This window comes from Hyperolius riggenbachi, chromosome 10, assembly GCF_040937935.1.
Source record: "Hyperolius riggenbachi isolate aHypRig1 chromosome 10, aHypRig1.pri, whole genome shotgun sequence".
Taxonomy (NCBI): Eukaryota; Metazoa; Chordata; class Amphibia; order Anura; family Hyperoliidae; genus Hyperolius; species Hyperolius riggenbachi.
Window position 1 is genome coordinate 288,888,256 of NC_090655.1, and position 27,269 is coordinate 288,915,524.

Consider the following 27,269-nt stretch of genomic DNA (forward strand, 5'->3'; position numbering starts at 1 on the left):
GGGGCGCCATTTTCTATCTCCCCCACATATACCGTCCCTCCTTTCTCCTCCATTATAGTGACAGGTTAGATATCATTCCCTCCCCCACATATCCCTTATACCTTCCCATCCCCCTACTCCACTAAGGCATATGTGGAGGAGGGTATAGGAAGATTTAAGGGCTATATGGTGGAATAAAGGGGTGAGAAGGTGTATGTGGGGGAGGAGTGACCCCTGACCTGGCTATAATGGAGGAGGGGCGTGGGATGGTATATATGGGCCAAGGGTGACCTCTGACCTGTCTATAATGGAGGAGGGGGGAGGGGTATATGAGTGTCTTATGACCTGTCTCAGGACTTTTAGGATCTGAGGTCAAAGAAGCCAGTAAAAACCCTGAAAGTCCATTAGAAGGGTCAATATCAGAGGTCAGATGACGGTCACACCAGGGATGAGACAGAAGCATAGTCCTATTAGCAGATGTCAAGGCCGGTGGCAGTTCAATATGTAGTCAGGGGTCAAGCAGAAGTTGTAACAATAAACATCTTTATCGCGGGTGCAGAACTCGGACAGGAGGAGACCTTCATCTGAGCAGCATCCAATCAGAGAACACATGCAAATAGACTCGCCAGGGCAATCAGCTCAGAGTGAGTTCTGGCAGAAACTGGCTGCGCCAACAAACTCACCAGGATCACAATTAGGCTAGTGAGAACCAGGATACCTCCCACAATACCCCGTCATTCTTCGCGTTCTGTGCCTACACAGGTGCAAAACACTCCCAGGCCCTGGAGCGCAACGGGGGAGCACGCGTGGCCGGCCTGCACCAACTGGCAACGTTAACGGGGCATCTACTGATCCGGGTGGCGGAGGACGGCGAGGGACCGATTAGCCTAAAGGGGGCTGGGGGAAGCTCAGGTATGTAGAATTATTTTCTATTTCTTCTCAGGTTTACTTTAAGATCCATTTCAAACAAATTGCCATGTCAGAGGTCATGAATCGGGTGGGGAGAATTTGTTTCTCTGGACCTCATTTCATTAGAGATGTCGGCGCTCTGTTGATTATTATCACTAGGGGTTTTATATTTTGGGAGGAAGGAAAGCGAGGAACCACTACTGGCAGATAATTACATGGAAAGATCATCATCGCCATTAGCAATAATACAAAACACACAACAAGAACATTTTATTGAAGCTGCAGAATATCCGCACTAACAGCCACGTTTTACCATTCATGTGATTCAGAGGATCATATTGGGCCAGAAACATTGGGTGATTACATTTGTAGGATTTGTCCAAACAACATGTCACGGTCCTGTAGCAGTGAGGCTGTGTGTGGAGAGCGGTAACTGCTAAGCTACAGGAATCCACGGACAATTGTATAAAGATCATAAACGATACCTGAAGGGAAAAAAAAAGAAACAGAACTGAATACCTCCCACTCTCCTGGACTGCACCAATCCTGCGCTGCACCCTGTCAACACATTCCGCAAGGACTTGTTGAGTATGTTTTGGTGGCTGCGCTCCTGACCATGTACGAGCGCGGACACATTGTGGAGGCAGAAGTACGGCCCACGTACCGCTCACTAAGTGCCGCAGCCAGCTGAGCCAACTTGCTCAGCTACCAAAGCTTACAGGATACCAGAGCTGAATAAAGATGGGAGAAATGGGGAGTGCAGGCATATACTGTCACCTGTCCTGATGCCCACCGCTCCCCTCGTTCTCCTTTCTACTCCAACAATCTTACCTAAAAGCCCCCCGTAATCTTCTTCCGGGTCACAAGAGTTGTCATCCTACAGCGGGCCCCCGGGTGGAAGCGATGTGCGCATGACGTAATCTTGACATAATGTGCATGCTCCTCGGGACCTGCGAAGCCCGGCCAGCGCAGTAAAGCCAGACTCTGGTGACCCGGAAGAGTATCCCGGGGGGCTTTTAGGTAAGATTGTTGGAGTAGAGAGGAGAATGGGGGAAGCAGAGGGCATCAGGACAGGTGACAGTATATGCCAGCACCCCCCCCCCCCCCCTCCATTTCTCCATATTTATTTGTCTCTGGTATCCTTTAAGCTGCGGTAGCTGAGCAAGTTGGCCCAGCTGGCTGCAGCGCTTAGTGAGGGGTACATAGTCATAATATACTGAATCACATGTTGTAAATTTAGCAGTTTTTCGTTTTTATTTTAATTGAGCGTGTAAGTTACTGTATCTGCCAGTACCATAGCCAGTTACGTGTGCTCTGTGTACCTTAACTGGTTATATGTATGCAAAGTACCATCGAGCGCTGTAATAACAGTGCAGGAGTTTTGGCCGCAGCCGGCACCACCATAGACCGTAATAGGAATTACGGCGCACAGGGAGTAACTTTGGCGCCGTCAGAAGACAGAGCTGAAGTTACTTTTAAAACACTATCATTCGGCCTCCAGCAATAGCTGGAAGCCCAATTACACCATTCCCCACTATCCACATGGACCTGGAGGGGGAATAGTAATAACCGTCGCCGGGACTGGTGCAGCAGCAGGATAAGCCATATACCAGCTGTATCCTGCGCCCAAGTCTCCCAGCGGCGATTTCATATGTATGCGAGTACCATAGCCAGTTATGTGTGCGCAGTGTACCTTACCTGGTTATATGTGTGCAGAGTACCGCAGCTAGTGATGTGTGCGCAGAGTACCGCAGCTAGTGATATGTGTGCAGAGTACCGCAGCTAGTGATATGTGTGCAGAGTACCGCAGCTAGTGATGTGTGCGCAGAGTACCGCAGCTAGTGATGTGTGCGCAGAGTACCGCAGCTAGTGATGTGTGCGCAGAGTACCGCAGCTAGTGATGTGTGCGCAGAGTACCGCAGCTAGTGATGTGTGCGCAGAGTACCGCAGCTAGTGATATGTATGCGAGTACCATAGCCGGTTATGTGTGCGCAGTGTACCTTACCTGGTTATATGTGTGCAGAGTACCACAGCTAGTGATATGTGCGCAGACTAGTACCGCAGCTAGTGATGTGTGCGCAGAGTACCGCAGCTAGTGATGTGTGCGCAGAGTACCGCAGCTAGTGATGTGTGCACAGAGTACCGCAGCTAGTGATGTGTGTGCGCAGAGTACCGCAGCTAGTGATGTGTGTGCGCAGAGTACTGCAGCTAGTGATGTGTGTGCAGAGTACCGCAGCTAGTGATGTGTGCGCAGAGTAGCACAGCTAGTGATGTGTGCGCAGAGTACCGCAGCTAGTGATGTGTGCGCAGAGTACCGCAGCTAGTGATGTGTGCGCAGAGTACCGCAGCTAGTGATGTGTGCGCAGAGTACCGCAGCTAGTGATGTGTGCGCAGAGTACCGCAGCTAGTGATGTGTGCGCAGAGTACCGCAGCTAGTGATGTGTGCGCAGAGTACCGCAGCTAGTGATGTGTGCGCAGAGTACCGCAGCTAGTGATGTGTGCGCAGAGTACCGCAGCTAGTGATGTGTGCGCAGAGTACCGCAGCTAGTGATGTGTGCGCAGAGTACCGCAGCTAGTGATGTGTGCGCAGAGTACCGCAGCTAGTGATGTGTGCGCAGAGTACCGCAGCTAGTGATATGTGCGCAGAGTACCGCAGCTAGTCATGTGTGCGCAGAGTACCGCAGCTAGTGATGTGTGCGCAGAGTACCGCAGCTAGTGATATGTGCGCAGTGTACCTTAACTGGTTATATGTGTGCAGAGTACCGCAGCTAGTGATGTGTGCGCAGAGTACCGCAGCTAGTGATGTGTGCGCAGAGTACCGCAGCTAGTGATGTGTGCGCAGAGTACCGCAGCTAGTGATGTGTGCGCAGAGTACCGCAGCTAGTGATATGTGCGCAGAGTACCGCAGCTAGTCATGTGTGCGCAGAGTACCGCAGCTAGTGATGTGTGCGCAGAGTACCGCAGCTAGTGATATGTGCGCAGTGTACCTTAACTGGTTATATGTGTGCAGAGTACCGCAGCTAGTGATGTGTGCGCAGTGTACCTTACCTGGTTATATGTGTGCAGAGTACCGCAGCTAGTGATGTGTGCGCAGAGTACCGCAGCTAGTGATGTGTGCGCAGAGTACTGCAGCTAGTGATATGTGCGCAGTGTACCTTAACTGGTTATATGTGTGCAGAGTACCGCAGCTAGTGATGTGTGCGCAGTGTACCGCAGCTAGTGATGTGTGCGCAGAGTACCGCAGCTAGTGATGTGTGCGCAGAGTACCGCAGCTAGTGATGTGTGCGCAGAGTACCGCAGCTAGTGATGTGTGCGCAGTGTACCTTACCTGGTTATATGTGTGCAGAGTACCGCAGCTAGTGATGTGTGCGCAGAGTACCGCAGCTAGTGATGTGTGCGCAGAGTACCGCAGCTAGTGATATGTGCGCAGTGTACCTTAACTGGTTATATGTGTGCAGAGTACCGCAGCTAGTGATGTGTGCGCAGTGTACCGCAGCTAGTGATGTGTGCGCAGAGTACCGCAGCTAGTGATGTGTGCGCAGAGTACCGCAGCTAGTGATATGTGCGCAGTGTACCTTAACTGGTTATATGTGTGCAGAGTAGCGCAGCTAGTGATGTGTGCGCAGAGTACCGCAGCTAGTGATGTGTGCGCAGTGTACCTTACCTGGTTATATGTGTGCAGAGTACAGCAGCTAGTGATATGTGCGCAGTGTATATTTATTCACAAAGCTTTTCTCACCTTACTTATTCATTTAAAATGTTTCTCTCCTTAACTGACTTAACTCATGCATTAGCTCACCTTACTTTTAAAGGAAACATTAGGGGAAAAAATGAGCTTTACTTACCCGGGGCTTCCTCCAGCCCCTGGCAGCCATCCTGTGCCCTCGTCGCAGCTCCGTTGGCTCTCGGTCCCCTCCGGTGCAGATGCCGACCTCGCCAGGTTGGTATCTAATGCGCCTGCGCCGCTGTCAATCACGCTCAAGTGGGCTGGAGTGTTCTGCGAAGATCACATGAGCGTGGAGCGTGAGCGACCTGGTGAGGTCAGCATCTGCACCGGAGGGGACCGGGAGCCACCGGAGCTGCAGTGAGTGACATATCAGCTGCCAGGGGCTGGAGGAAGCCCTGATAAGTAAAGCTAATTTTTCCCCTTGATGCTTCCTTTAAAGGGTACCTAAGATGGGGTGTATTTATACTTACCTGGGGCTTCCTCCAGCCCCAGGAGGTGTGTGGGGTCCCTCGCCATCCTCTCCGTTCTCTAGTAAATCCCACCGCTAATCTGCCCAGTTGCCAACAGTCGTGCACTTCTGTGCATGCCTGGCCACACATGCGCCCTGCAGCGCTCCCATACCCGGAAGCGTTTAAAATCTGCACAGTACTTCTGCGCAGGTGCATAATGCTTCCAGTTGTGGGAATGCGCGCAGCGGAGCCATGCAGGGGCAGAATGCTTCCAGTTGTGGGAGTGTGCGCAGCGGAGCCATGCAGGGGCAGAATGCTTCCAGTTGTGGGAGTGCGTGCAGCAGAGCCATGCAGGTGCAGAATGCTTCCAGTTGTGGGAGTGTGCGCAGCAGAGCCACGCAGGGGCAGAATGCTTCCAGTTGTGGGAGTGTGCGCAGCGGAGCCATGCAGGGGCAGAATGCTTCCAGTTGTGGGAATGTGCACAGCGGAGCCACGCAGGGGCAGAATGTTTCTAGTTGTGGGAATGTGCACAGCGGAGCCACGCAGAGGCAGAATGCTTCCAGTTGTGGGAGTGTGCGCAGCAGAGCCACGCAGAGGCAGAATGCTTCCAGTTGTGGGAATGTGCACAGCGGAGCCACGCAGGGGCAGAATGCTTCCAGTTGTGGGAGTGCATGCAGCGGAGCCACGCAGAGGCAGAATGCTTCCAGTTGTGGGAGTGCGCGCAGTGGAGCCACGCAGGGGCAGAATGCTTCCAGTTGTGGGAGTGTGCGCAGCAGAGCCACGCAGGGGCAGAATGCTTCCAGTTGTGGGAGTGTGCACAGCGGAGCCACGCAGAGGCAGAATGCTTCCAGTTGTGGGAGTGTGCGCAGCAGAGCCACGCAGGGGCAGAATGCTTCCAGTTGTGGGAGTGTGCGCAGCAGAGCCACGCAGGGGCAGAATGCTTCCAGTTGTGGGAGTGCGCGCAGCAGAGCCACGCAGGGGCAGAATGCTTCCAGTTGTGGGAGTGCACGCAGCAGAGCCATGCAGGGGCAGAATGTTTCCAGTTGTGGGAGTGTGCGCAGCAGAGCCATGCAGGTGCAGAATGCTTCCAGTTGTGGGAGTGCACGCAGCAGAGCAATGCAGGTGCAGAATGCTTCCAGTTGTAGGAGTGTGTGCAGCAGAGCCAAGCAGGGGCAGAATGCTTCCAGTTGTGGGAGTGCGTGCAGCCGAGCCACGTAGGGGCAGAATGCTTCCAGTTGTGGGAGTGTGCGCAGCAGCAGAGCCATGCCGGGGCAGAATGCTTCCAGTTGTGGGAGTGCGTGCAGCAGAGCCTTGCAGGTGCAGAATCCTTCCAGTTGTGGGAGTGCGCGCAGCCGAGCCATGCAGGGGCAGAATGCTTCCAGTTGTGGGAGTGCGCGCAGCAGAGCCACGCAGATGCAGAATGCTTCCAGTTGTGGGAGTGTGCGCAGCAGAGCCATGCAGGGGCAGAATGCTTCCAGTTGTGGGAGTGCGTGCAGCCGAGCCATGCAGGGGCAGAATGCTTCCAGTTGTGGGAGTGCGCGCAGCAGAGCCACGCAGGGGCAGAATGCTTCCAGTTGTGGGAGTGTGCGCAGCAGAGCCACGCAGGGGCAGAATGCTTCCAGTTGTGGGAGTTCGTGCAGCAGAGCCACACAGGGGCAGAATGCTTCCAGTTGTGGGAGTGCGTGCAGCCGAGCCACGCAGGGGCAGAATGCTTCCAGTTGTGGGAGTGTGCGCAGCAGAGCCATGCAGATGCAGAATGCTTCCAGTTATGGGAGTGTGCGCAGCAGAGCCATGCAGGGGCAGAATGCTTCCAGTTGTGGGAGTGTGCGCAGCGGAGCCACGCAGGGGCAGAATGCTTCCAGTTGTGGGAGTGTGCGCAGCGGAGCCTTGCAGGGGCAGAATGCTTCCAGTTGTGGGAGTGTGCGCAGCAGAGCCACGCAGGGGCAGAATGCTTCCAGTTGTGGGAGTGCACGCAGCAGAGCGATGCAGGTGCAGAATGCTTCCAGTTGTGGGAGTGCACACAGCCGAGCCACGTAGGGGCAGAATGCTTCCAGTTGTGAGAGTGTGCGCAGCAGAGCCACGCAGGTGCAGAATGATTCCAGTTGTGGGAGTGCGTGCAGCAGAGCCTTGCAGGTGCAGAATGCTTCCAGTTGTGGGAGTGCGCGCAGCAGAGCCACGCAGGGGCAGAATGCTTCCAGTTGTGGGAGTGTGCGCAGCAGAGCCACGCAGGGGCAGAATGCTTCCAGTTGTGGGAGTTCGTGCAGCAGAGCCACACAGGGGCAGAATGCTTCCAGTTGTGGGAGTGCGTGCAGCCGAGCCACGCAGGGGCAGAATGCTTCCAGTTGTGGGAGTGTGCGCAGCAGAGCCATGCAGATGCAGAATGCTTCCAGTTGTGGGAGTGTGTGCAGTAGAGCCACGCAGGGGCAGAATGCTTCCAGTTAGGGGAGTGCGCGCAGCAGAGCCACGCAGATGCAGAATGCTTCCAGTTGTGGGAGTGCGCGCAGCAGAGCCATGCAGATGCAGAATGCTTCCAGTTGTGGGAGTGTGCGCAGCAGAGCCACGCAGATGCAGAATGCTTCCAGTTGTGGGAGTGTGCGCAGCAGAGCCATGCAGGGGCAGAATGCTTCCAGTTGTGGGAGTGCGCGCAGCAGAGCCACGCAGATGCAGAATGCTTCCAGTTGTGGGAGTGCGCGCAGCAGAGCCATGCAGAATGCTTCCAGTTGTGGGAGTGTGCGCAGCAGAGCCATGCAGGGGCAGAATGCTTCCAGTTGTGGGAGTGTGCGCAGCGGAGCCACGCAGGGGCAGAATGCTTCCAGTTGTGGGAGTATGCGCAGCGGAGCCATGCAGGGGCAGAATGCTTCCAGTTGTGGGAGTGTGCGCAGCAGAGCCACGCAGGGGCAGAATGCTTCCAGTTGTGGGAGTGCACGCAGCAGAGCCATGCAGGTGCAGAATGCTTCCAGTTGTGGGAGTGCACACAGCCGAGCCACGTAGGGGCAGAATGCTTCCAGTTGTGGGAGTGCGTGCAGCAGAGCCTTACAGGTGCAGAATCCTTCCAGTTGTGGGAGTGTGTGCAGCAGAGCCACGCAGGGGCAGAATGCTTCCAGTTGTGGGAGTGCGTGCAGCAGAGCCATGCAGGTGCAGAATGCTTCCAGTTGTGGGAGTGCATGCAGCCGAGCCACGCAGGGGCAGAATGCTTCCAGTTGTGGGAGTGTGCGCAGCAGAGCCATGCAGATGCAGAATGCTTCCAGTTGTGGGAGTGTGCGCAGCAGAGCCATGCAAGGGCAGAATGCTTCCAGTTGTGGGAGTGTGCGCAGTAGAGCCACGCAGGGGCAGAATGCTTCCAGTTAGGGGAGTGCGCGCAGCAGAGCCACGCAGATGCAGAATGCTTCCAGTTGTGGGAGTGCGCGCAGCAGAGCCATGCAGATGCAGAATGCTTCCAGTTGTGGGAGTGTGCGCAGCAGAGCCATGCAGGGGCAGAATGCTTCCAGTTGTGGGAGTGTGCGCAGCGGAGCCACGCAGGGGCAGAATGCTTCCAGTTGTGGGAGTGTGCGCAGCGGAGCCATGCAGGGGCAGAATGCTTCCAGTTGTGGGAGTGCACACAGCAGAACCATGCAGGGGCAGAATGTTTCTAGTTGTGGGAGTGTGCGCAGCAGAGCCTTGCAGGTGCAGAATCCTTCCAGTTGTGGGAGTGTGTGCAGCAGGGCCACGCAGGGGCAGAATGCTTCCAGTTGTGGGAGTGTGCGCAGCAGAGCCACGCAGGGGCAGAATGCTTCCAGTTGTGGGAGTTCGTGCAGCAGAGCCACACAGGGGCAGAATGCTTCCAGTTGTGGGAGTGTGTGCAGCAGAGCCATGCAGATGCAGAATGCTTCCAGTTGTGGGAGTGTGCGCAGCAGAGCCATGCAGGGGCAGAATGCTTCCAGTTGTGGGAGTGTGCGCAGCAGAGCCACGCAGGGGCAGAATGCTTCCAGTTAGAGGAGTGCGCGCAGCAGAGCCACGCAGGGGCAGAATGTTTCCAGTTGTGGGAGTGCGCACAGCAGAGCAATGCAGATGCAGAATGCTTCCAGTTGTGGGAGTGTGCGCAGCAGAGCCATGCAGGTGCAGAATGCTTCCAGTTGTGGGAGTGCGGGCAGCAGAGCCATGCAGGGGCAGAATGCTTCCAGTTGTGGGAGTGTGCGCAGCAGCGGAGCCATGCAGGGGCAGAATGCTTCCAGTTGTGGGAGTGTGCGCAGCGGAGCCACGCAGGGGCAGAATGCTTCCAGTTGTGGGAGTGTGCGCAGTGGAGCCATGCAGGGGCAGAATGCTTCCAGTTGTGGGAGTGCGCGCAGCAGAGCCACGCAGGGGCAGAATGCTTCCAGTTGTGGGAGTGCGCGCAGCAGAGCCATGCAGATGCAGAATGCTTCCAGTTGTGGGAGTGTGCGCAGCAGAGCCATGCAGGTGCAGAATGCTTCCAGTTGTGGGAGTGCGCGCAGCAGAGCCATGCAGGGGCAGAATGCTTCCAGTTGTGGGAGTGTGCGCAGCGGAGCCATGCAGGGGCAGAATGCTTCCAGTTGTGGGAGTGCGTGCAGCCGAGCCATGCAGATGCAGAATGCTTCCAGTTGTGGGAGTGTGCGCAGCGGAGCCACGCAGGGGCAGAATGCTTCCAGTTGTGGGAGTGTGCGCAGCGGAGCCACGCAGGGGCAGAATGCTTCCAGTTGTGGGAGTGTGCGCAGCGGAGCCATGCAGGGGCAGGATGCTTCCAGTTGTGGGAGTGCGCGCAGCAGAGCCATGCAGGTGCAGAATGCTTCCAGTTGTGGGAGTGCGCGCAGCAGAGCCACGCAGATGCAGAATGCTTCCAGTTGTGGGAGTGCGCGCAGCAGAGCCATGCAGATGCAGAATGCTTCCAGTTGTGGGAGTGTGCGCAGCAGAGCCATGCAGGGGCAGAATGCTTCCAGTTGTGGGAGTGTGCGCAGCGGAGCCACGCAGGGGCAGAATGCTTCCAGTTGTGGGAGTATGCGCAGCGGAGCCATGCAGGGGCAGAATGCTTCCAGTTGTGGGAGTGTGCGCAGCAGAGCCACGCAGGGGCAGAATGCTTCCAGTTGTGGGAGTGCACGCAGCAGAGCCATGCAGGTGCAGAATGCTTCCAGTTGTGGGAGTGCACACAGCCGAGCCACGTAGGGGCAGAATGCTTCCAGTTGTGGGAGTGCGTGCAGCAGAGCCTTGCAAGTGCAGAATCCTTCCAGTTGTGGGAGTGTGTGCAGCAGAGCCACGCAGGGGCAGAATGCTTCCAGTTGTGGGAGTGCGTGCAGCAGAGCCATGCAGGTGCAGAATGCTTCCAGTTGTGGGAGTGCATGCAGCCGAGCCACGCAGGGGCAGAATGCTTCCAGTTGTGGGAGTGTGCGCAGCAGAGCCATGCAGATGCAGAATGCTTCCAGTTGTGGGAGTGTGCGCAGCAGAGCCATGCAAGGGCAGAATGCTTCCAGTTGTGGGAGTGTGCGCAGTAGAGCCACGCAGGGGCAGAATGCTTCCAGTTAGGGGAGTGCGCGCAGCAGAGCCACGCAGATGCAGAATGCTTCCAGTTGTGGGAGTGCGCGCAGCAGAGCCATGCAGATGCAGAATGCTTCCAGTTGTGGGAGTGTGCGCAGCAGAGCCATGCAGGGGCAGAATGCTTCCAGTTGTGGGAGTGTGCGCAGCGGAGCCACGCAGGGGCAGAATGCTTCCAGTTGTGGGAGTGTGCGCAGCGGAGCCATGCAGGGGCAGAATGCTTCCAGTTGTGGGAGTGCACACAGCAGAACCATGCAGGGGCAGAATGTTTCTAGTTGTGGGAGTGTGCGCAGCAGAGCCTTGCAGGTGCAGAATCCTTCCAGTTGTGGGAGTGTGTGCAGCAGGGCCACGCAGGGGCAGAATGCTTCCAGTTGTGGGAGTGTGCGCAGCAGAGCCACGCAGGGGCAGAATGCTTCCAGTTGTGGGAGTTCGTGAAGCAGAGCCACACAGGGGCAGAATGCTTCCAGTTGTGGGAGTGTGTGCAGCAGAGCCATGCAGATGCAGAATGCTTCCAGTTGTGGGAGTGTGCGCAGCAGAGCCATGCAGGGGCAGAATGCTTCCAGTTGTGGGAGTGTGCGCAGCAGAGCCACGCAGGGGCAGAATGCTTCCAGTTAGAGGAGTGCGCGCAGCAGAGCCACGCAGGGGCAGAATGTTTCCAGTTGTGGGAGTGCGCACAGCAGAGCAATGCAGATGCAGAATGCTTCCAGTTGTGGGAGTGTGCGCAGCAGAGCCATGCAGGTGCAGAATGCTTCCAGTTGTGGGAGTGCGGGCAGCAGAGCCATGCAGGGGCAGAATGCTTCCAGTTGTGGGAGTGTGCGCAGCAGCGGAGCCATGCAGGGGCAGAATGCTTCCAGTTGTGGGAGTGTGCGCAGCGGAGCCACGCAGGGGCAGAATGCTTCCAGTTGTGGGAGTGTGCGCAGTGGAGCCATGCAGGGGCAGAATGCTTCCAGTTGTGGGAGTGCGCGCAGCAGAGCCACGCAGGGGCAGAATGCTTCCAGTTGTGGGAGTGCGCGCAGCAGAGCCATGCAGATGCAGAATGCTTCCAGTTGTGGGAGTGTGCGCAGCAGAGCCATGCAGGTGCAGAATGCTTCCAGTTGTGGGAGTGCGCGCAGCAGAGCCATGCAGGGGCAGAATGCTTCCAGTTGTGGGAGTGTGCGCAGCGGAGCCATGCAGGGGCAGAATGCTTCCAGTTGTGGGAGTGCGTGCAGCCGAGCCATGCAGATGCAGAATGCTTCCAGTTGTGGGAGTGTGCGCAGCGGAGCCACGCAGGGGCAGAATGCTTCCAGTTGTGGGAGTGTGCGCAGCGGAGCCACGCAGGGGCAGAATGCTTCCAGTTGTGGGAGTGTGCGCAGCGGAGCCATGCAGGGGCAGGATGCTTCCAGTTGTGGGAGTGCGCGCAGCAGAGCCATGCAGGTGCAGAATGCTTCCAGTTGTGGGAGTGTGCGCAGCGGAGCCACGCAGGGGCAGAATGCTTCCAGTTGTTGGGGTTGTGCGCAGCAGAGCCATGCAGGGGCAGAATGCTTCCAGTTGCGGGAGTGCGCGCAGCAGAGCCATGCAGGGGCAGAATGCTTCCAGTTGTGGGAGTTCGTGCAGCAGAGCCACGCAGGGGCAGAATGCTTCCAGTTGTGGGAGTGTGCGCAGCAGAGCCATGCAGGGGCAGAATGCTTCCAGTTGTGGGAGTGTGCGCAGCAGCGGAGCCATGCAGGGGCAGAATGCTTCCAGTTGTGGGAGTGCGTGCAGCAGAGCCATGCAGGGGCAGAATGCTTCCAGTTGTGGAAGTGGGCGTAGCGGAGCCATGCAGGGGCAGAATGCTTCCAGTTGTGGGAGTGTGTGCAGCGGAGCCATGCAGGGGCAGAATGCTTCCAGTTGTGGGAGTGTGTGCAGCAGAGCCACGTAGGGGCAGAATGCTTCCAGTTGTGGGAGTGCGCGCAGCAGAGCCATGCAGGGGCAGAATGCTTCCAGTTGTGGGAGTGCGCGCAGCGGAGCCATGCAGGGGCAGAATGCTTCCAGTTGTGGGAGTGTGTGCAGCAGAGCCACGTAGGGGCAGAATGTTTCCAGTTGTGGGAGTGCGCGCAGCAGAGCCATGCAGGGGCAGAATGCTTCCAGTTGTGGGAGTGTGCGCAGCTGAGCCATGCAGGGGCAGAATGCTTCCAGTTGTGGGAGTGAGCGCAGCGGAGCCATGCAGGGGCAGAATGCTTCCAGTTGTGGGAGTGCGCGCAGCGGAGCCATGCAGGGGCAGAATGCTTCCAGTTGTGGGAGTGCGCGCAGCAGAGCCATGCAGGGGCAGAATGCTTCCAGTTGTGGGAGTGTGCGCAGCGGAGCCATGCAGGGGCAGAATGCTTCCAGTTGTGGGAGTGCGCGCAGCAGAGCCACGCAGGGGCAGAATGCTTCCAGTTGTGGGAGTGCGCGCAGCAGAGCCATGCAGATGCAGAATGCTTCCAGTTGTGGGAGTGTGCGCAGCAGAGCCATGCAGGTGCAGAATGCTTCCAGTTGTGGGAGTGCGCGCAGCAGAGCCATGCAGGGGCAGAATGCTTCCAGTTGTGGGAGTGTGCGCAGCGGAGCCATGCAGGGGCAGAATGCTTCCAGTTGTGGGAGTGCGTGCAGCCGAGCCATGCAGATGCAGAATGCTTCCAGTTGTGGGAGTGTGCGCAGCGGAGCCACGCAGGGGCAGAATGCTTCCAGTTGTGGGAGTGTGCGCAGCGGAGCCACGCAGGGGCAGAATGCTTCCAGTTGTGGGAGTGTGCGCAGCGGAGCCATGCAGGGGCAGGATGCTTCCAGTTGTGGGAGTGCGCGCAGCAGAGCCATGCAGGTGCAGAATGCTTCCAGTTGTGGGAGTGTGCGCAGCGGAGCCACGCAGGGGCAGAATGCTTCCAGTTGTTGGGGTTGTGCGCAGCAGAGCCATGCAGGGGCAGAATGCTTCCAGTTGCGGGAGTGCGCGCAGCAGAGCCATGCAGGGGCAGAATGCTTCCAGTTGTGGGAGTTCGTGCAGCAGAGCCACGCAGGGGCAGAATGCTTCCAGTTGTGGGAGTGTGCGCAGCAGAGCCATGCAGGGGCAGAATGCTTCCAGTTGTGGGAGTGTGCGCAGCAGCGGAGCCATGCAGGGGCAGAATGCTTCCAGTTGTGGGAGTGCGTGCAGCAGAGCCATGCAGGGGCAGAATGCTTCCAGTTGTGGAAGTGGGCGTAGCGGAGCCATGCAGGGGCAGAATGCTTCCAGTTGTGGGAGTGTGTGCAGCGGAGCCATGCAGGGGCAGAATGCTTCCAGTTGTGGGAGTGTGTGCAGCAGAGCCACGTAGGGGCAGAATGCTTCCAGTTGTGGGAGTGCGCGCAGCAGAGCCATGCAGGGGCAGAATGCTTCCAGTTGTGGGAGTGCGCGCAGCGGAGCCATGCAGGGGCAGAATGCTTCCAGTTGTGGGAGTGTGTGCAGCAGAGCCACGTAGGGGCAGAATGTTTCCAGTTGTGGGAGTGCGCGCAGCAGAGCCATGCAGGGGCAGAATGCTTCCAGTTGTGGGAGTGTGCGCAGCTGAGCCATGCAGGGGCAGAATGCTTCCAGTTGTGGGAGTGAGCGCAGCGGAGCCATGCAGGGGCAGAATGCTTCCAGTTGTGGGAGTGCGCGCAGCGGAGCCATGCAGGGGCAGAATGCTTCCAGTTGTGGGAGTTCGTGCAGCAGAGCCACTCAGGGGCAGAATGCTTCCAGTTGTGGGAGTGCGTGCAGCTGAGCCATGCAGGGGCAGAATGCTTCCAGTTGTGGGAGTTCGTGCAGCAGAGCCACACAGGGGCAGAATGCTTCCAGTTGTGGGAATGCGCGCAGCAGAGCCACGCAGGGGCAGAATGCTTCCAGTTGTGGGAGTGTGCGCAGCAGAGCCACGCAGGGGCAGAATGCTTCCAGTTGTGGGAGTTCGTGCAGCAGAGCCACACAGGGGCAGAATGCTTCCAGTTGTGGGAGTGCGTGCAGCCGAGCCACGCAGGGGCAGAATGCTTCCAGTTGTGGGAGTGTGCGCAGCAGAGCCATGCAGATGCAGAATGCTTCCAGTTGTGGGAGTGTGCGCAGTAGAGCCACGCAGGGGCAGAATGCTTCCAGTTAGGGGAGTGCGCGCAGCAGAGCCACGCAGATGCAGAATGCTTCCAGTTGTGGGAGTGCGCGCAGCAGAGCCATGCAGATGCAGAATGCTTCCAGTTGTGGGAGTGTGCGCAGCAGAGCCACGCAGATGCAGAATGCTTCCAGTTGTGGGAGTGTGCGCAGCAGAGCCATGCAGGGGCAGAATGCTTCCAGTTGTGGGAGTGCGCGCAGCAGAGCCACGCAGATGCAGAATGCTTCCAGTTGTGGGAGTGCGCGCAGCAGAGCCATGCAGATGCAGAATGCTTCCAGTTGTGGGAGTGTGCGCAGCAGAGCCATGCAGGGGCAGAATGCTTCCAGTTGTGGGAGTGTGCGCAGCGGAGCCACGCAGGGGCAGAATGCTTCCAGTTGTGGGAGTATGCGCAGCGGAGCCATGCAGGGGCAGAATGCTTCCAGTTGTGGGAGTGTGCGCAGCAGAGCCACGCAGGGGCAGAATGCTTCCAGTTGTGGGAGTGCACGCAGCAGAGCCATGCAGGTGCAGAATGCTTCCAGTTGTGGGAGTGCACACAGCCGAGCCACGTAGGGGCAGAATGCTTCCAGTTGTGGGAGTGCGTGCAGCAGAGCCTTGCAGGTGCAGAATCCTTCCAGTTGTGGGAGTGTGTGCAGCAGAGCCACGCAGGGGCAGAATGCTTCCAGTTGTGGGAGTGCGTGCAGCAGAGCCATGCAGGTGCAGAATGCTTCCAGTTGTGGGAGTGCATGCAGCCGAGCCACGCAGGGGCAGAATGCTTCCAGTTGTGGGAGTGTGCGCAGCAGAGCCATGCAGATGCAGAATGCTTCCAGTTGTGGGAGTGTGCGCAGCAGAGCCATGCAAGGGCAGAATGCTTCCAGTTGTGGGAGTGTGCGCAGTAGAGCCACGCAGGGGCAGAATGCTTCCAGTTAGGGGAGTGCGCGCAGCAGAGCCACGCAGATGCAGAATGCCACGCAGGGGCAGAGCCATGCCACGCAGGGGCAGAATGCTTCCAGTTGTGGGAGTGCGCGCAGCAGAGCCATGCAGATGCAGAATGCTTCCAGTTGTGGGAGTGTGCGCAGCAGAGCCATGCAGGTGCAGAATGCTTCCAGTTGTGGGAGTGCACACAGCAGAACCATGCAGGGGCAGAATGTTTCTAGTTGTGGGAGTGTGCGCAGCGGAGCCATGCAGGGGCAGAATGCTTCCAGTTGTGGGAGTGCGTGCAGCCGAGCCATGCAGATGCAGAATGCTTCCAGTTGTGGGAGTGTGCGCAGCGGAGCCACGCAGGGGCAGAATGCTTCCAGTTGTGGGAGTGTGCGCAGCGGAGCCACGCAGGGGCAGAATGCTTCCAGTTGTGGGAGTGTGCGCAGCGGAGCCATGCAGGGGCAGGATGCTTCCAGTTGTGGGAGTGCGCGCAGCAGAGCCATGCAGGTGCAGAATGCTTCCAGTTGTGGGAGTGTGCGCAGCGGAGCCACGCAGGGGCAGAATGCTTCCAGTTGTTGGGGTTGTGCGCAGCAGAGCCATGCAGGGGCAGAATGCTTCCAGTTGCGGGAGTGCGCGCAGCAGAGCCATGCAGGGGCAGAATGCTTCCAGTTGTGGGAGTTCGTGCAGCAGAGCCACGCAGGGGCAGAATGCTTCCAGTTGTGGGAGTGTGCGCAGCAGAGCCATGCAGGGGCAGAATGCTTCCAGTTGTGGGAGTGTGCGCAGCAGCGGAGCCATGCAGGGGCAGAATGCTTCCAGTTGTGGGAGTGCGTGCAGCAGAGCCATGCAGGGGCAGAATGCTTCCAGTTGTGGAAGTGGGCGTAGCGGAGCCATGCAGGGGCAGAATGCTTCCAGTTGTGGGAGTGTGTGCAGCGGAGCCATGCAGGGGCAGAATGCTTCCAGTTGTGGGAGTGTGTGCAGCAGAGCCACGTAGGGGCAGAATGCTTCCAGTTGTGGGAGTGCGCGCAGCAGAGCCATGCAGGGGCAGAATGCTTCCAGTTGTGGGAGTGCGCGCAGCGGAGCCATGCAGGGGCAGAATGCTTCCAGTTGTGGGAGTGTGTGCAGCAGAGCCACGTAGGGGCAGAATGTTTCCAGTTGTGGGAGTGCGCGCAGCAGAGCCATGCAGGGGCAGAATGCTTCCAGTTGTGGGAGTGTGCGCAGCTGAGCCATGCAGGGGCAGAATGCTTCCAGTTGTGGGAGTGAGCGCAGCGGAGCCATGCAGGGGCAGAATGCTTCCAGTTGTGGGAGTGCGCGCAGCGGAGCCATGCAGGGGCAGAATGCTTCCAGTTGTGGGAGTTCGTGCAGCAGAGCCACTCAGGGGCAGAATGCTTCCAGTTGTGGGAGTGCGTGCAGCTGAGCCATGCAGGGGCAGAATGCTTCCAGTTGTGGGAGTTCGTGCAGCAGAGCCACACAGGGGCAGAATGCTTCCAGTTGTGGGAATGCGCACAGCAGAGCCACGCAGGGGCAGAATGCTTCCAGTTGTGGGAGTGTGCGCAGCGGAGCCATGCAGGGGCAGAATGCTTCCAGTTAGAGGAATGCGCACAGCAGAGCCACGCATGGGCAGAAGTGACGGCCAGCCAGATTACCGGTCCAAAGGGGATTATAAGAGAACGGAGCGGACACTACACATCTCACAGAGCTAACGGAAGCCCCCAGGTAAGTAGAAATACATCCATACATCCCATCTAAAGTTCCCTTTAAAGGAAACACGAGGTGAAAATAAATTGATGAGATAAACAATTTAATCTATCCTCCTCCTCCTAAGAATAACCTTTTATTTTTTATTTTTTTAGATATCCCAGTTTTATTTTATATTTAAATCTATTTTTAAGTTTTTACTGTTTCATTGTCTCTGCTCAATGACACATTCATTGAAGTATGCCAGAGCTAAAATCTATGAACTATTGACCCTTTTTATCACTTTTCTGCTCTCAGAAGCCATTTACTGCCAGGAAAGTGGTTTATGGTTGTAATTCCTTAGCTATAGTCTAGCCCAGTCCCAACCCGGACAGAAACTGCCACTTGCATACCTGATGTTTAACTCTTTCAGGCAGAAGAAGAAGAAAAGGAACACAACCTAGTGATTTGTGTGCTTGGCGCTGTACATACACATGTCCATCTCATCATATCACCTCGTTAATCCTTATCCATTAAAATTAAGTAAGATTTGTGAATCAACTCCTTTATGTGCAGAGGGTGGTACGCAGACATAAATACTGCACATTTACAGGGTAGCACAGCCACTTATATCTATGTAGGATAACCTGATAACGTCGTGAAGAACACAAAACAGTGTCCAGCTGAATACTGATTGTCATTTGGGTACATCTGCACTGGTAACTGTTTTACTGATTTAAGCTTTGATCGTTGTTTGGTTCCCTCTCTTCGTGACTCTTCAAGTGGTCACTTAATCTACTCTTGAAGGGGAACTCCTTGCCGCAGTGTGGGCAGGGGTGCTGTCTCCTCATTATGTGAACTCTACGGTGGACCTTTAGGTTGGACTTTGTGGTGAAACCCCGCTCACATTCGGCACACCAGAACGGCTTCTCCAGCTCATGAACCAACTGGTGCCTCACGAGGTTGTTTTTCTGCTTGAAAGAATTGCCACAGTGTGAGCACTTGAAAGCTTTCTCGGTCACATGGAGCTTCTGGTGGTTGAAGAGCCGCCGTCCAGAGCTGAAGCGCTTTTCGCACTCTGAGCATTGGAAGGGTCTCTCAGTGGTACCTATGTGGATGCTCTTATGTTTGCTCAGCTCGGCCTGTTGAAAGAAGCACTTACCACAATCAGAACAGATGAGACTTCTGCTGAGGTGAGTCCGCTCGTGTCGGAGGAGCAGTGCTTTGTGAGTGAATCGCTTCCCGCAGAGGACACAAGGGTGCGGTTTCTCCATGTTGTGGAAGCGCTGATGCCTGGTGAACTTGTACTCGTCCACAAAGCCTTGACCACAATGGGAACAGGTGAGAATGATGGCCTCCTTATGAATGCGCTGGTGACTGAAGAGGTTCTCCTTCCGGGCGTAAGACTTGTCACAGACTGAGCAGCAGAACTGTTTGGCTCCTGTGTGGACCTTCATGTGTTCAGCCAGGTTAGACTTGCTGGAGAAACGTTTGGGGCAGTGGGAACAGGAGAAAGGTTTCTCTCCGGTGTGAATTCTCTCGTGGATGATGAGATGGGAATTGCTCTGGAAGGTTTTGTTGCATTCAGAGCAGTAGAGAGTTCGGTTCACTTTGTGTGTTCGGGCATGCACAGTGAGATCAGTCTTGTTGCAGAAGACCGCTCCGCACTCTGAACACAACATCTTCTTGCCTTTGTGTGTCTCACGGTGCCGCACCAGGTTTCCATGGTTGCTGAAGCTTCGCTTACACACGGGACAAGCGTAGGTGGTTATTGGTGAGGGCACAGATGTGGAAGCTGATTTGTCTTGCATGGCCTTGCTCTTTAGTTTGGTCTCCAGACCTTCTATGTACTCTCCGGTGATAGTGAAGGAGTGAATGTTGGCATCCGGAAAATGTTCATCTTCTTCCTCTTGTTTAATATCAATAGACAGACATGAAGGGTAGTCTGTTGCTGCAGAGGTCCAATCATCTGGGCTCTCCTCTTCTTCACTCTCCTCTTTTATCTCTGGAACCTGTATGCAGAGGACTGGGGAAGACCTGTCACTTTGAGGGGAATCCTCAGAACATGATTCCTCCTGTACATGAAATGTCTCAGGCTTCTGATGTTCCTGTGTAGAAATGTCATAGATTGAGGTGTCCATCTCTTCGTGTGGGCTGGGCTCCTCCTTAATATGAGTTCGTATTAGCGGTTTGTGATCTGTGAGAGTGGAATTGTCAGCAGTGGGGCGAGTCTGTCCTTCATACGAAAGCGAATCCTCCTTTACAGGAGAAGAAACAAGTTCACTATCTGTAGAAATTCCCATCACTGGATCGGCCTTTCTTTGAAGGGGCAGGGGTTTCCTGTTAAGGTCAGTTTGGCATTGCTTAGGACCTCTGGAGGTAGAAGAACTCATGTGTTTGGAGTCATCTCCATTGTGAAAGGGTTCTTCTCTAACCGTTGAGATAAATTCAGAAGATACCTTGCGTGAGGAGCGCTCCCCCTTGATCTCTGCTGAAGTGTCTGGAGGGCTGTTAGTCACTGTAGAAAAGCCATGGTGTGGGGGAAGACGTCTGACCGCCTCTTTCCTGGTGTGGGATGATCTAGCTTGGACCTCTCGTGTAGGCATGTCTTCTTCTGGCTCGCTCTCTTCTCCATGCGAGGGGGACCCTTTCCACAGATTATACAGGTAGATGCTTATCTTTGGGTTATTGCTTCCTCTTTCGCCATCAGAGGACCTGTGACGTCTCCCTCATCACTGGTGGCTTCTCATAGACCTGTTAGGAAAGAGTGACAACGTGAGCCGCTGCCACCTCTGCAAAAAGTCATCACAGCATAGAACAGCCATTAACAACACTATGCAGACAGATAGACAAATGGCAGCGCTCATGGCTGCACCTTCCCCGAGGGGGTCCATCATAGCCATGGGGAAGTCTATTAGGCAATAATCTGTGCACACATTATTTACTGAAGCTACAGGAGTGTAGCGAGTGCTAGGTGTGAAATATAGTCCAGTTACTGGAGCTCTGCACATCCATGCAGATTGAACATTCAGGTATAACTTCTGTTTGCAAGCACTGCCATGTCCCCCACTGTACAAATTAACAACAGTAGGAATGCCCATTCTTACACTGTTACCAAAGTGATGCCTAATCAGTGGATCATGGCTGTTTGTCCTGTTTATTTACACTTTCTTGAGGGGCCCATTCAGAAGAGAAGAGATTCTATCTTTGCTTAAAAAATGGTGGGAGGTATAACAGTTAGTGCTCAGGCCAATTTATTAATTACCAATCCACAGAAGAAAGTCCAAAGAACTCTGCAATATCAAATACAGCAGATTGTTCCTACCCTAACATTAGGAAAATTCAGTTTGGTCCCGCCATGCAATTCCCATACTACCGCAGAAGTAATGGGATGCACAAAGCAGGACACACTGCAACTCTGGAGACGTAACCACTTGCAGTAATCAGCAAACTGACACACGGGATTTCCTTCAGGGCTTCCCCCGATCCACCTCTCAGCACTGCCTGGGACTGATTGGGGGGGGGGGACTTGTATCGCGGCGGGTAGCGGTGGATCGGCGGCGAGGATTGGGTAGGACACGCAGCAAGCAAAGTGTTTAAAAAAAAATTATTCAAATCGTCCCAGCAGGGCCTGAGCGGTGACCTCCGGCATCTCTCGTCCAGAACGCTAGGGAGGTTAAAATATTTACTATCCCATTTATTTTCTATTTAAAGTGCGGATTTATTTATTTATTTTAGTACTTATATAGCGCCGACATATTCCGCAGCGCTGTACAGAGTATATTGTCTTGTCACTAACTGTCCTTCGGAGGAGCTCACAATCTAATCCCTACCATTATCCTATGTCTATGTATGTATCGTGTAGTGCATGTGCCATAGTCTAGGGCCAATTTAGGGGGAAGCCAATTCACTTTTCTGTATAAGGGATGTGGGAGGAAACCGGAGTGCCCGGAGGAAAGCCACACATACACGGGGAGAACATACAAACTCCTTGCAGATGTTGACCTGACTGGGATATGAACCGGGGACCCAGCGCTGCAAGGCGAGAGCGCTAACCACTACGCCACCGTGCTGGATTCACGCCCAATCCTTAGATTGGACCACTGTCCACAATAGCTGGAGGGTAAGGGGCGGCCCTTCCCAGAAGGCCCTGTGGTGGTAAAGTTCCTCACCAGTAGGCCTGCTACAGGAAGGCAGTGTCACGCCCAGGGGATTTTATCAGGCCTGGTCCCCGAGCAGGAGCTGGGGTGGCTCTGTACAATGCGAAGCGGCAGTGTTCTACATCATCTGCTCCTGGCGACAATACAGGTCCTCTTCAATTTGCAAGTGCCACACAGCCAATCACCATACGGCTTCATTCCCATGTCATGTGACAGAATGGCCATGGTGATTGGCTGGCTAGATGGCACTAGTAAACTGTAGGAGTTAGGAGGACCTGTATCTCTGCCGGGAGCAGGTAATGTCTATCGCTCCACTCCGCTGCCGCTCTGCATTATGTACAGGAACCTCCCCCAGCTCCCGGGCCCCCCTGCGATGGTGTTACCCCCCAGCTCACACCTGCTACAGTGGCCCCAAGGGATAAGGGCCAGCGGATGTTTGTAGGTGGGCTGAGTCGCTTTCCCCCTGGAGAAATAAACACACAGGGCTGCAGCACACACACAAGAAACACAGTAACAGGATCTTGGTCCTCAGCGCTCCAGCTCACTGACGGCACCAAAGTGTTCCCCATGCGGTGAGTCCGACTCTAAGGGCTCTTTCACACCAAAAAACGCAATTGTAATCACATTTTGTATTTTTCACTATTTGGCCTCAATCGAAACTCAGGAAAAATGCAGCAGAACTATGATTGCCTTTTTAGAAAAATAGATATGCATTTAGTATGAATATATTCCCACGATTCAAATTGTACCTTTACTGTACTTGTGACTGAAAAATCGTAGGCATTTAAAAAAAAAAACGAACGGAATGCAGCCAATGTGAAAGTGTCATGCTTACCCTCCGAGTTCCCTCCATGCATGCGCGCACGGGAACTCACGCTGTTTTATCGCGATGTCCTGGCGCGGTTACGTGTGGCGTGCGCGCACGCGTAGTAATGGACACGTGTGCATGCGTAAACGCCACACGAGTGCGCAGTTTGCTGGGGCCTCTTCTGCACATGTGTGGCGTCCTGTTGGCCCCAAATTCAATCTCCAGCCCTATATAAGACCATCTCGCCCTACTGGCTGTGCTGTTTGTTCTTACAGCTTAGGCTAAGCCAGTTAGGCGAACCCTGTTATATTACTATGTCTAATTATTCCAGTATTGACCTCTGCTGTGTGACCTCGACCATTCTTGTTTGCTGCCTGCCCTGACCTTCGCCCTGTGACCTCGATACGCTGTTTGCTGCCTGGCCTGACCTTCAGCCTTTGACCTAGATACGCTGCCTGCCCTGACCTGTGACCTCGATACGCTGTCTGCCGCCTGCCCTGACCTTTGGCCTGTGACCTCGATACGCTGTGCTGCCTGCCCTGACCCCTGGCCTGTGATCTTGATACGCTGTCTGCTGCCTGCCCTGACCCCTGGCCTGTGATCTTGATACGCTGTCTGCTGCCTGCCCTGACCCCCGGCCTGTGACCTCGATACGCTGTCTGCCACCTGCCTTGACCTCGTTACGCTGTTTGCCCTGACCTTCAGCCTGTGACCTCGATTACTCTACTTGCTACCTGTCCTGACTTTGGCCTGATCTATCCAGTAACCCATCAGCTGCTCGACTCCTCATCGTGGAGTCTCCTGTTCTCTAACTCACTGTTAGGGTCTCTCCTTGAGTGTAACCTGGTGAACAATAGGCAGCTGAAAGTCCATCGTCCCTTGCGGAGCGCTCTGGTGAAACACCCGAGGGCACTTAGATTCTACACTCTTGGAGGACTCTCACCTCATTGGGGAAGTCAATAGGTTGCACCCACCAAGCGTAACTGTAACCAATAATAACAGAAAGTGCAAAAATGCTGCTCTCTTCACACCTCCCTTTATGGGGATGATCTCCGAGGCCCAAGAGTCAAATAAATGGGCATGAAAAGGAAATAAAAACACTTCACCTTTCAACTGGCCCCTGACTCAGCTCTCTGCACATATGACATTTGCTTAGTGTATGCTATAACTGTGCAGGAGGGGGGCGTGCCTGGGGGCGTTCACATTTCTGAAGGCAGATTGGGAACGCCATAGCTGTGTGCAATGTAAAACAATAGCATGGTTTGTGCAGTTCACCTCTTTGCATTATTCATTATATTTCCCTGTGAATGCGCACAACCACGCCCACCTCTAGCACAGTCATACAATCACACCCACCTCTAGCACAGTCATACAGCCACGCCCACCTCTAGCACAGTCATACAACCACGCCCACTTCTAGCACAATCATACAACATGCCCACCTCTAGCACAATCATACAACCACGCCCACTTCTAGCACAGTCATACAACCACGCCCACTTCTAGCACAGTCATACAACCACGCCCACTTCTAGCACAATCTTACAACCACACCCACTTCTAGCACAATCATATGACCACGCCCACCTCTAGCACAATCATACAACACGCCCACCTCTAGCAGTCATACAACCACGCCCACTTCTAGCACAATCTTACAACCACGCCCACCTCTAGCACAATCATACAACATGCCCACCTCTAGCACAATCATACAACCACGCCCACTTCTAGCACAGTCATACAACCACGCCCACTTCTAGCACAGTCATACAACCACGCCCACTTCTAGCACAATCTTACAACCATGCCCACCTCTAGCACAGTCAAAAGACCACACCCACCTCTAGCACAGTCATACGACTACACCCACCTCTAGCACAATCATACAACATGCCCATCTCTAGCACAATTATACAACCCCGCCCACTTCTAGCACAGTCATACAACCACGCCCACTTCTAGCACAGTCATACAACCACACCCACCTCTAGCACAATCTTACAACTACGCCCACCTCTAGCAAAGTCATATGACCACGCCCACCTCTAGCACAATCATACAACACGCCCACCTCTAGCAGTCATACAACCACGCGCACTTCTAGCACAATCTTACAACCACGCCCACCTCTAGCAAAGTCATATGACCACGCCCACCTCTAGCACAATCATACAACACGCCCACCTCTAGCAGTCATACAACCACGCCCACTTCTAGCACAATCTTACAACCACGCCCACCTCTAGCAGTCATACGACCACGCCCACCTCTAGCACAATCATACAACATGCCCACCTCTAGCACAATCATACAACCACGCCCACTTCTAGCACAGTCATACAACCATGCCCACTTCTAGCACAATCTTACAACCATGCCCACCTCTAGCACAGTCAAAAGACCACACCCACCTCTAGCACAGTCATACGACCACACCCACCTCTAGCACAATCATACAACATGCCCACCTCTAGCACAATTATACAACCCCGCCCACTTCTAGCACAGTCATACAACCACGCCCACTTCTAGCACAGTCATACAACCACGCCCACCTCTAGCAAAGTCATATGACCACGCCCACCTCTAGCACAATCGTACAACACGCCCACCTCTAGCAGTCATGCAACCACGCCCACTTCGAGCACAATCTTACAACCACGCCCACCTCTAGCAGTCATACGACCATGCCCACCTCTAGCACAATCATACAACATGCCCACCTCTAGCACAATCATACAACCACGCCCACTTCTAGCACAGTCATACAACCATGCCCACTTCTAGCACAGTCAAATAACCACGCCCACCTCTAGCACAATCTTACAACCACGCCCACCTCTAGCACAGTCATAAGACCACGCCCACCTCTAGCACAGTCATACAACCACACCCACCTCTAGCACAGTCATACAACAAGCCCACCTATAGCACAGTCATAGCATAAAGCGATGTGTTCAGACTCTGCTTGTCACCATTCAATCACTCTTCTACATATTATAATAATACAGAGGACAGGAGCCCCACCCCCAGCAGAAAGATGACAGGAGCCCCTCCCCCGGCAGAAAGATGACAGGAGCCCCTCCCCCAGCAGAAAGATGACAGGAGCCCCTCCCCCAGTAGAAAGATGACAGGAGCCCCAGCAGTTAGCAGCTCCTCCCCAGCAGACATAACACAGGAGCACCTCCCCCAGCAGTCAGCAGCCCCCTCCCCCAGCAGCCCCTCCCCCATCAGACATAACACAGCAGCACCTCCTCCAGCAGTCAGCAGCCCCTCCCCATTAGACATAACACAGGAGCACCTCCCCCAGCAGTCAGCAGCCCCTCCCCCAGCAGTCAGCAGCCCCTCCCCCAGCAGCAGACATAACAAAGGAGCCCCTCCCCCAGCAGACATAACAAAGGAGCCCCTCCCCCAGCAGTCCCTCCCCCAGCAGTCAGCAGCCCCTCCCCCAGCAGCAGACATAACAAAGGAGCCCCTCCCCCAGCAGACATAACACAGAAGCCCCTCCCCCAGCAGTCAACAGCCCCTCCCCAGCAGCAGACATAACACAGGAGCCCCTCCCCCTGCAGTCAGCAGCCCCTCCCCCAGCAACAGACATAACAAAGCAGCCCCTCCCCCTGCAGTCAGCAGCCCCTCCCCCAGCAGCAGACATAACAAAAGAGACCCTCCCCTGCAGTCAGCAGCCCCTCCCCAGCAGTCAGCAGCCCCTCCCCCAGCAGCAGACATAACACAGCAGCCCCTCGCCTGCAGTCAGCAGCCCCTCCCCCAGCAGACATAACACAGGAGCCCCTCCCCTGCAGTCAGCAGCCCCTCCTCCTGCAGTCAGCAGCCCCTCCTCCTGCAGACATAACAAAGGAGCCCCTCCCCCAGCAGTCAGAAGCCCCTCCCCAGCAGTCAGAAGCCCCTCCCCCAGCAGACATAACACAGGAGCACCTCCCCCAGCAGTCAGCAGCCCCTCCCCCAGCAGACATAACACAGGAGCCCCTCCCCCAGCAGTCAGCAGCCACTCCCCCTGCAGTCAGCAGCCACTCCCCCAGCAGACATAACACAGGAGCCCCTCCCCCTGCAGTCAGCAGCCACTCCCCCAGCAGACATAACACAGGAGCCCCTCCCCCTGCAGTCAGCAGCCCCTCCCCAGCAGACATAACACAGGAGCCCCTCCTCCAGCAGCCCCTCCCCCAGCAGCCATAACAGCAGCCCCTCCCCCTGCAGTCAGCAGCCCCTCCCAAGACATAACACAGCAGCCCCTCCCCCAGCAGACATAACACAGGAGCACCTCCCCCAGCAGTCAGCAGCCCCTCACCCAGCAGCAGACAAAACACAGGAGCCCCTCCCCCTGCAGTCAGCAGCCCCTCCCCCAGCAGCAGACATAACACAAGAGCCCCTCCCCCTGCAGTCAGCAGCCCCTCCCCCAGCAGTAGACATAACACAGCAGCCCCTCCCCTACAGTCAGCAGCCCCTCCCCCAGCAGACATCACACAGCAGCCCCTCCCTCAGCAGACATAACACAGCAGCCCCTCCCCCAGCAGACATAACACAGCAGCCCCTCCCCAGCAGACATAACACAGGAGCCCTCCCCCAGCAGACATAACACAGGAGCCCTCCCCCAGCAGTCACCAGTCCCTCCCCCAGCAGCAGACATAACACAAGAGCCCCTCCTCCTGCAGTCAGCAGCCCCTCCCCCAGCAGCAGACATAACACAGCAGCCCCTCCCCCAGCAGACATCACACAGCAGCCCCTCCCCCCAGCAGTCAGGAGCCCCTCCCCAGCAGACATAACACAGCAGCCCCTCCCCCAGCAGACATAACACAGCAGCCCCTCCCCAGCAGACATAACACAGGAGCCCTCCCCCAGCAGTTAGCAGCCACTCCCCCTGCAGTCAGCAGCCTCAACACAGGAGCCCCTCCCCCAGCAGTCCCTCACCCAGCAGCAAACATAACACAGCAGCCCCTCCCCCAGCACAGTTACCCTCTGCAGGAATGCAGCTGCTCTCTCCTCCTTATTGAGCTGGAAGCTTCCACCGGAAATCACCTCCCTCTTCTTCTGCGTTCCAAC

The 27,269-nt window shown here is 55.6% G+C and overlaps 1 protein-coding gene across 3 annotated transcripts; it reads right to left on the minus strand.

Annotated features, from left to right (window-relative positions):
* Positions 1 to 1,194: 1,194 nt before the first annotated feature.
* Positions 1,195 to 27,269, minus strand: LOC137535576 (zinc finger protein ZFP2-like). 3 transcript variants are annotated; one of them, XR_011024413.1, is made up of 3 exons: positions 27,183 to 27,269; positions 17,657 to 19,997; positions 1,195 to 1,373 (listed from the first exon to the last, which is right to left on the minus strand). XR_011024413.1 is itself a non-coding variant. In XM_068257427.1 (3 exons), the coding sequence occupies exons 2-3, from the start codon at positions 19,847 to 19,849 to the stop codon at positions 1,330 to 1,332; spliced, it is 1,488 nt and encodes a 495-aa protein (XP_068113528.1). In that variant the 5' UTR covers positions 19,850 to 19,997; positions 27,183 to 27,269; the 3' UTR covers positions 1,195 to 1,329. The 3 variants fall into 3 exon arrangements, 2 of the variants coding, with proteins under 2 accessions (XP_068113528.1, XP_068113527.1); XM_068257427.1 differs by having other exon boundaries at positions 18,406 to 19,997; XM_068257426.1 differs by lacking the exon at positions 1,195 to 1,373 and having other exon boundaries at positions 17,650 to 19,997.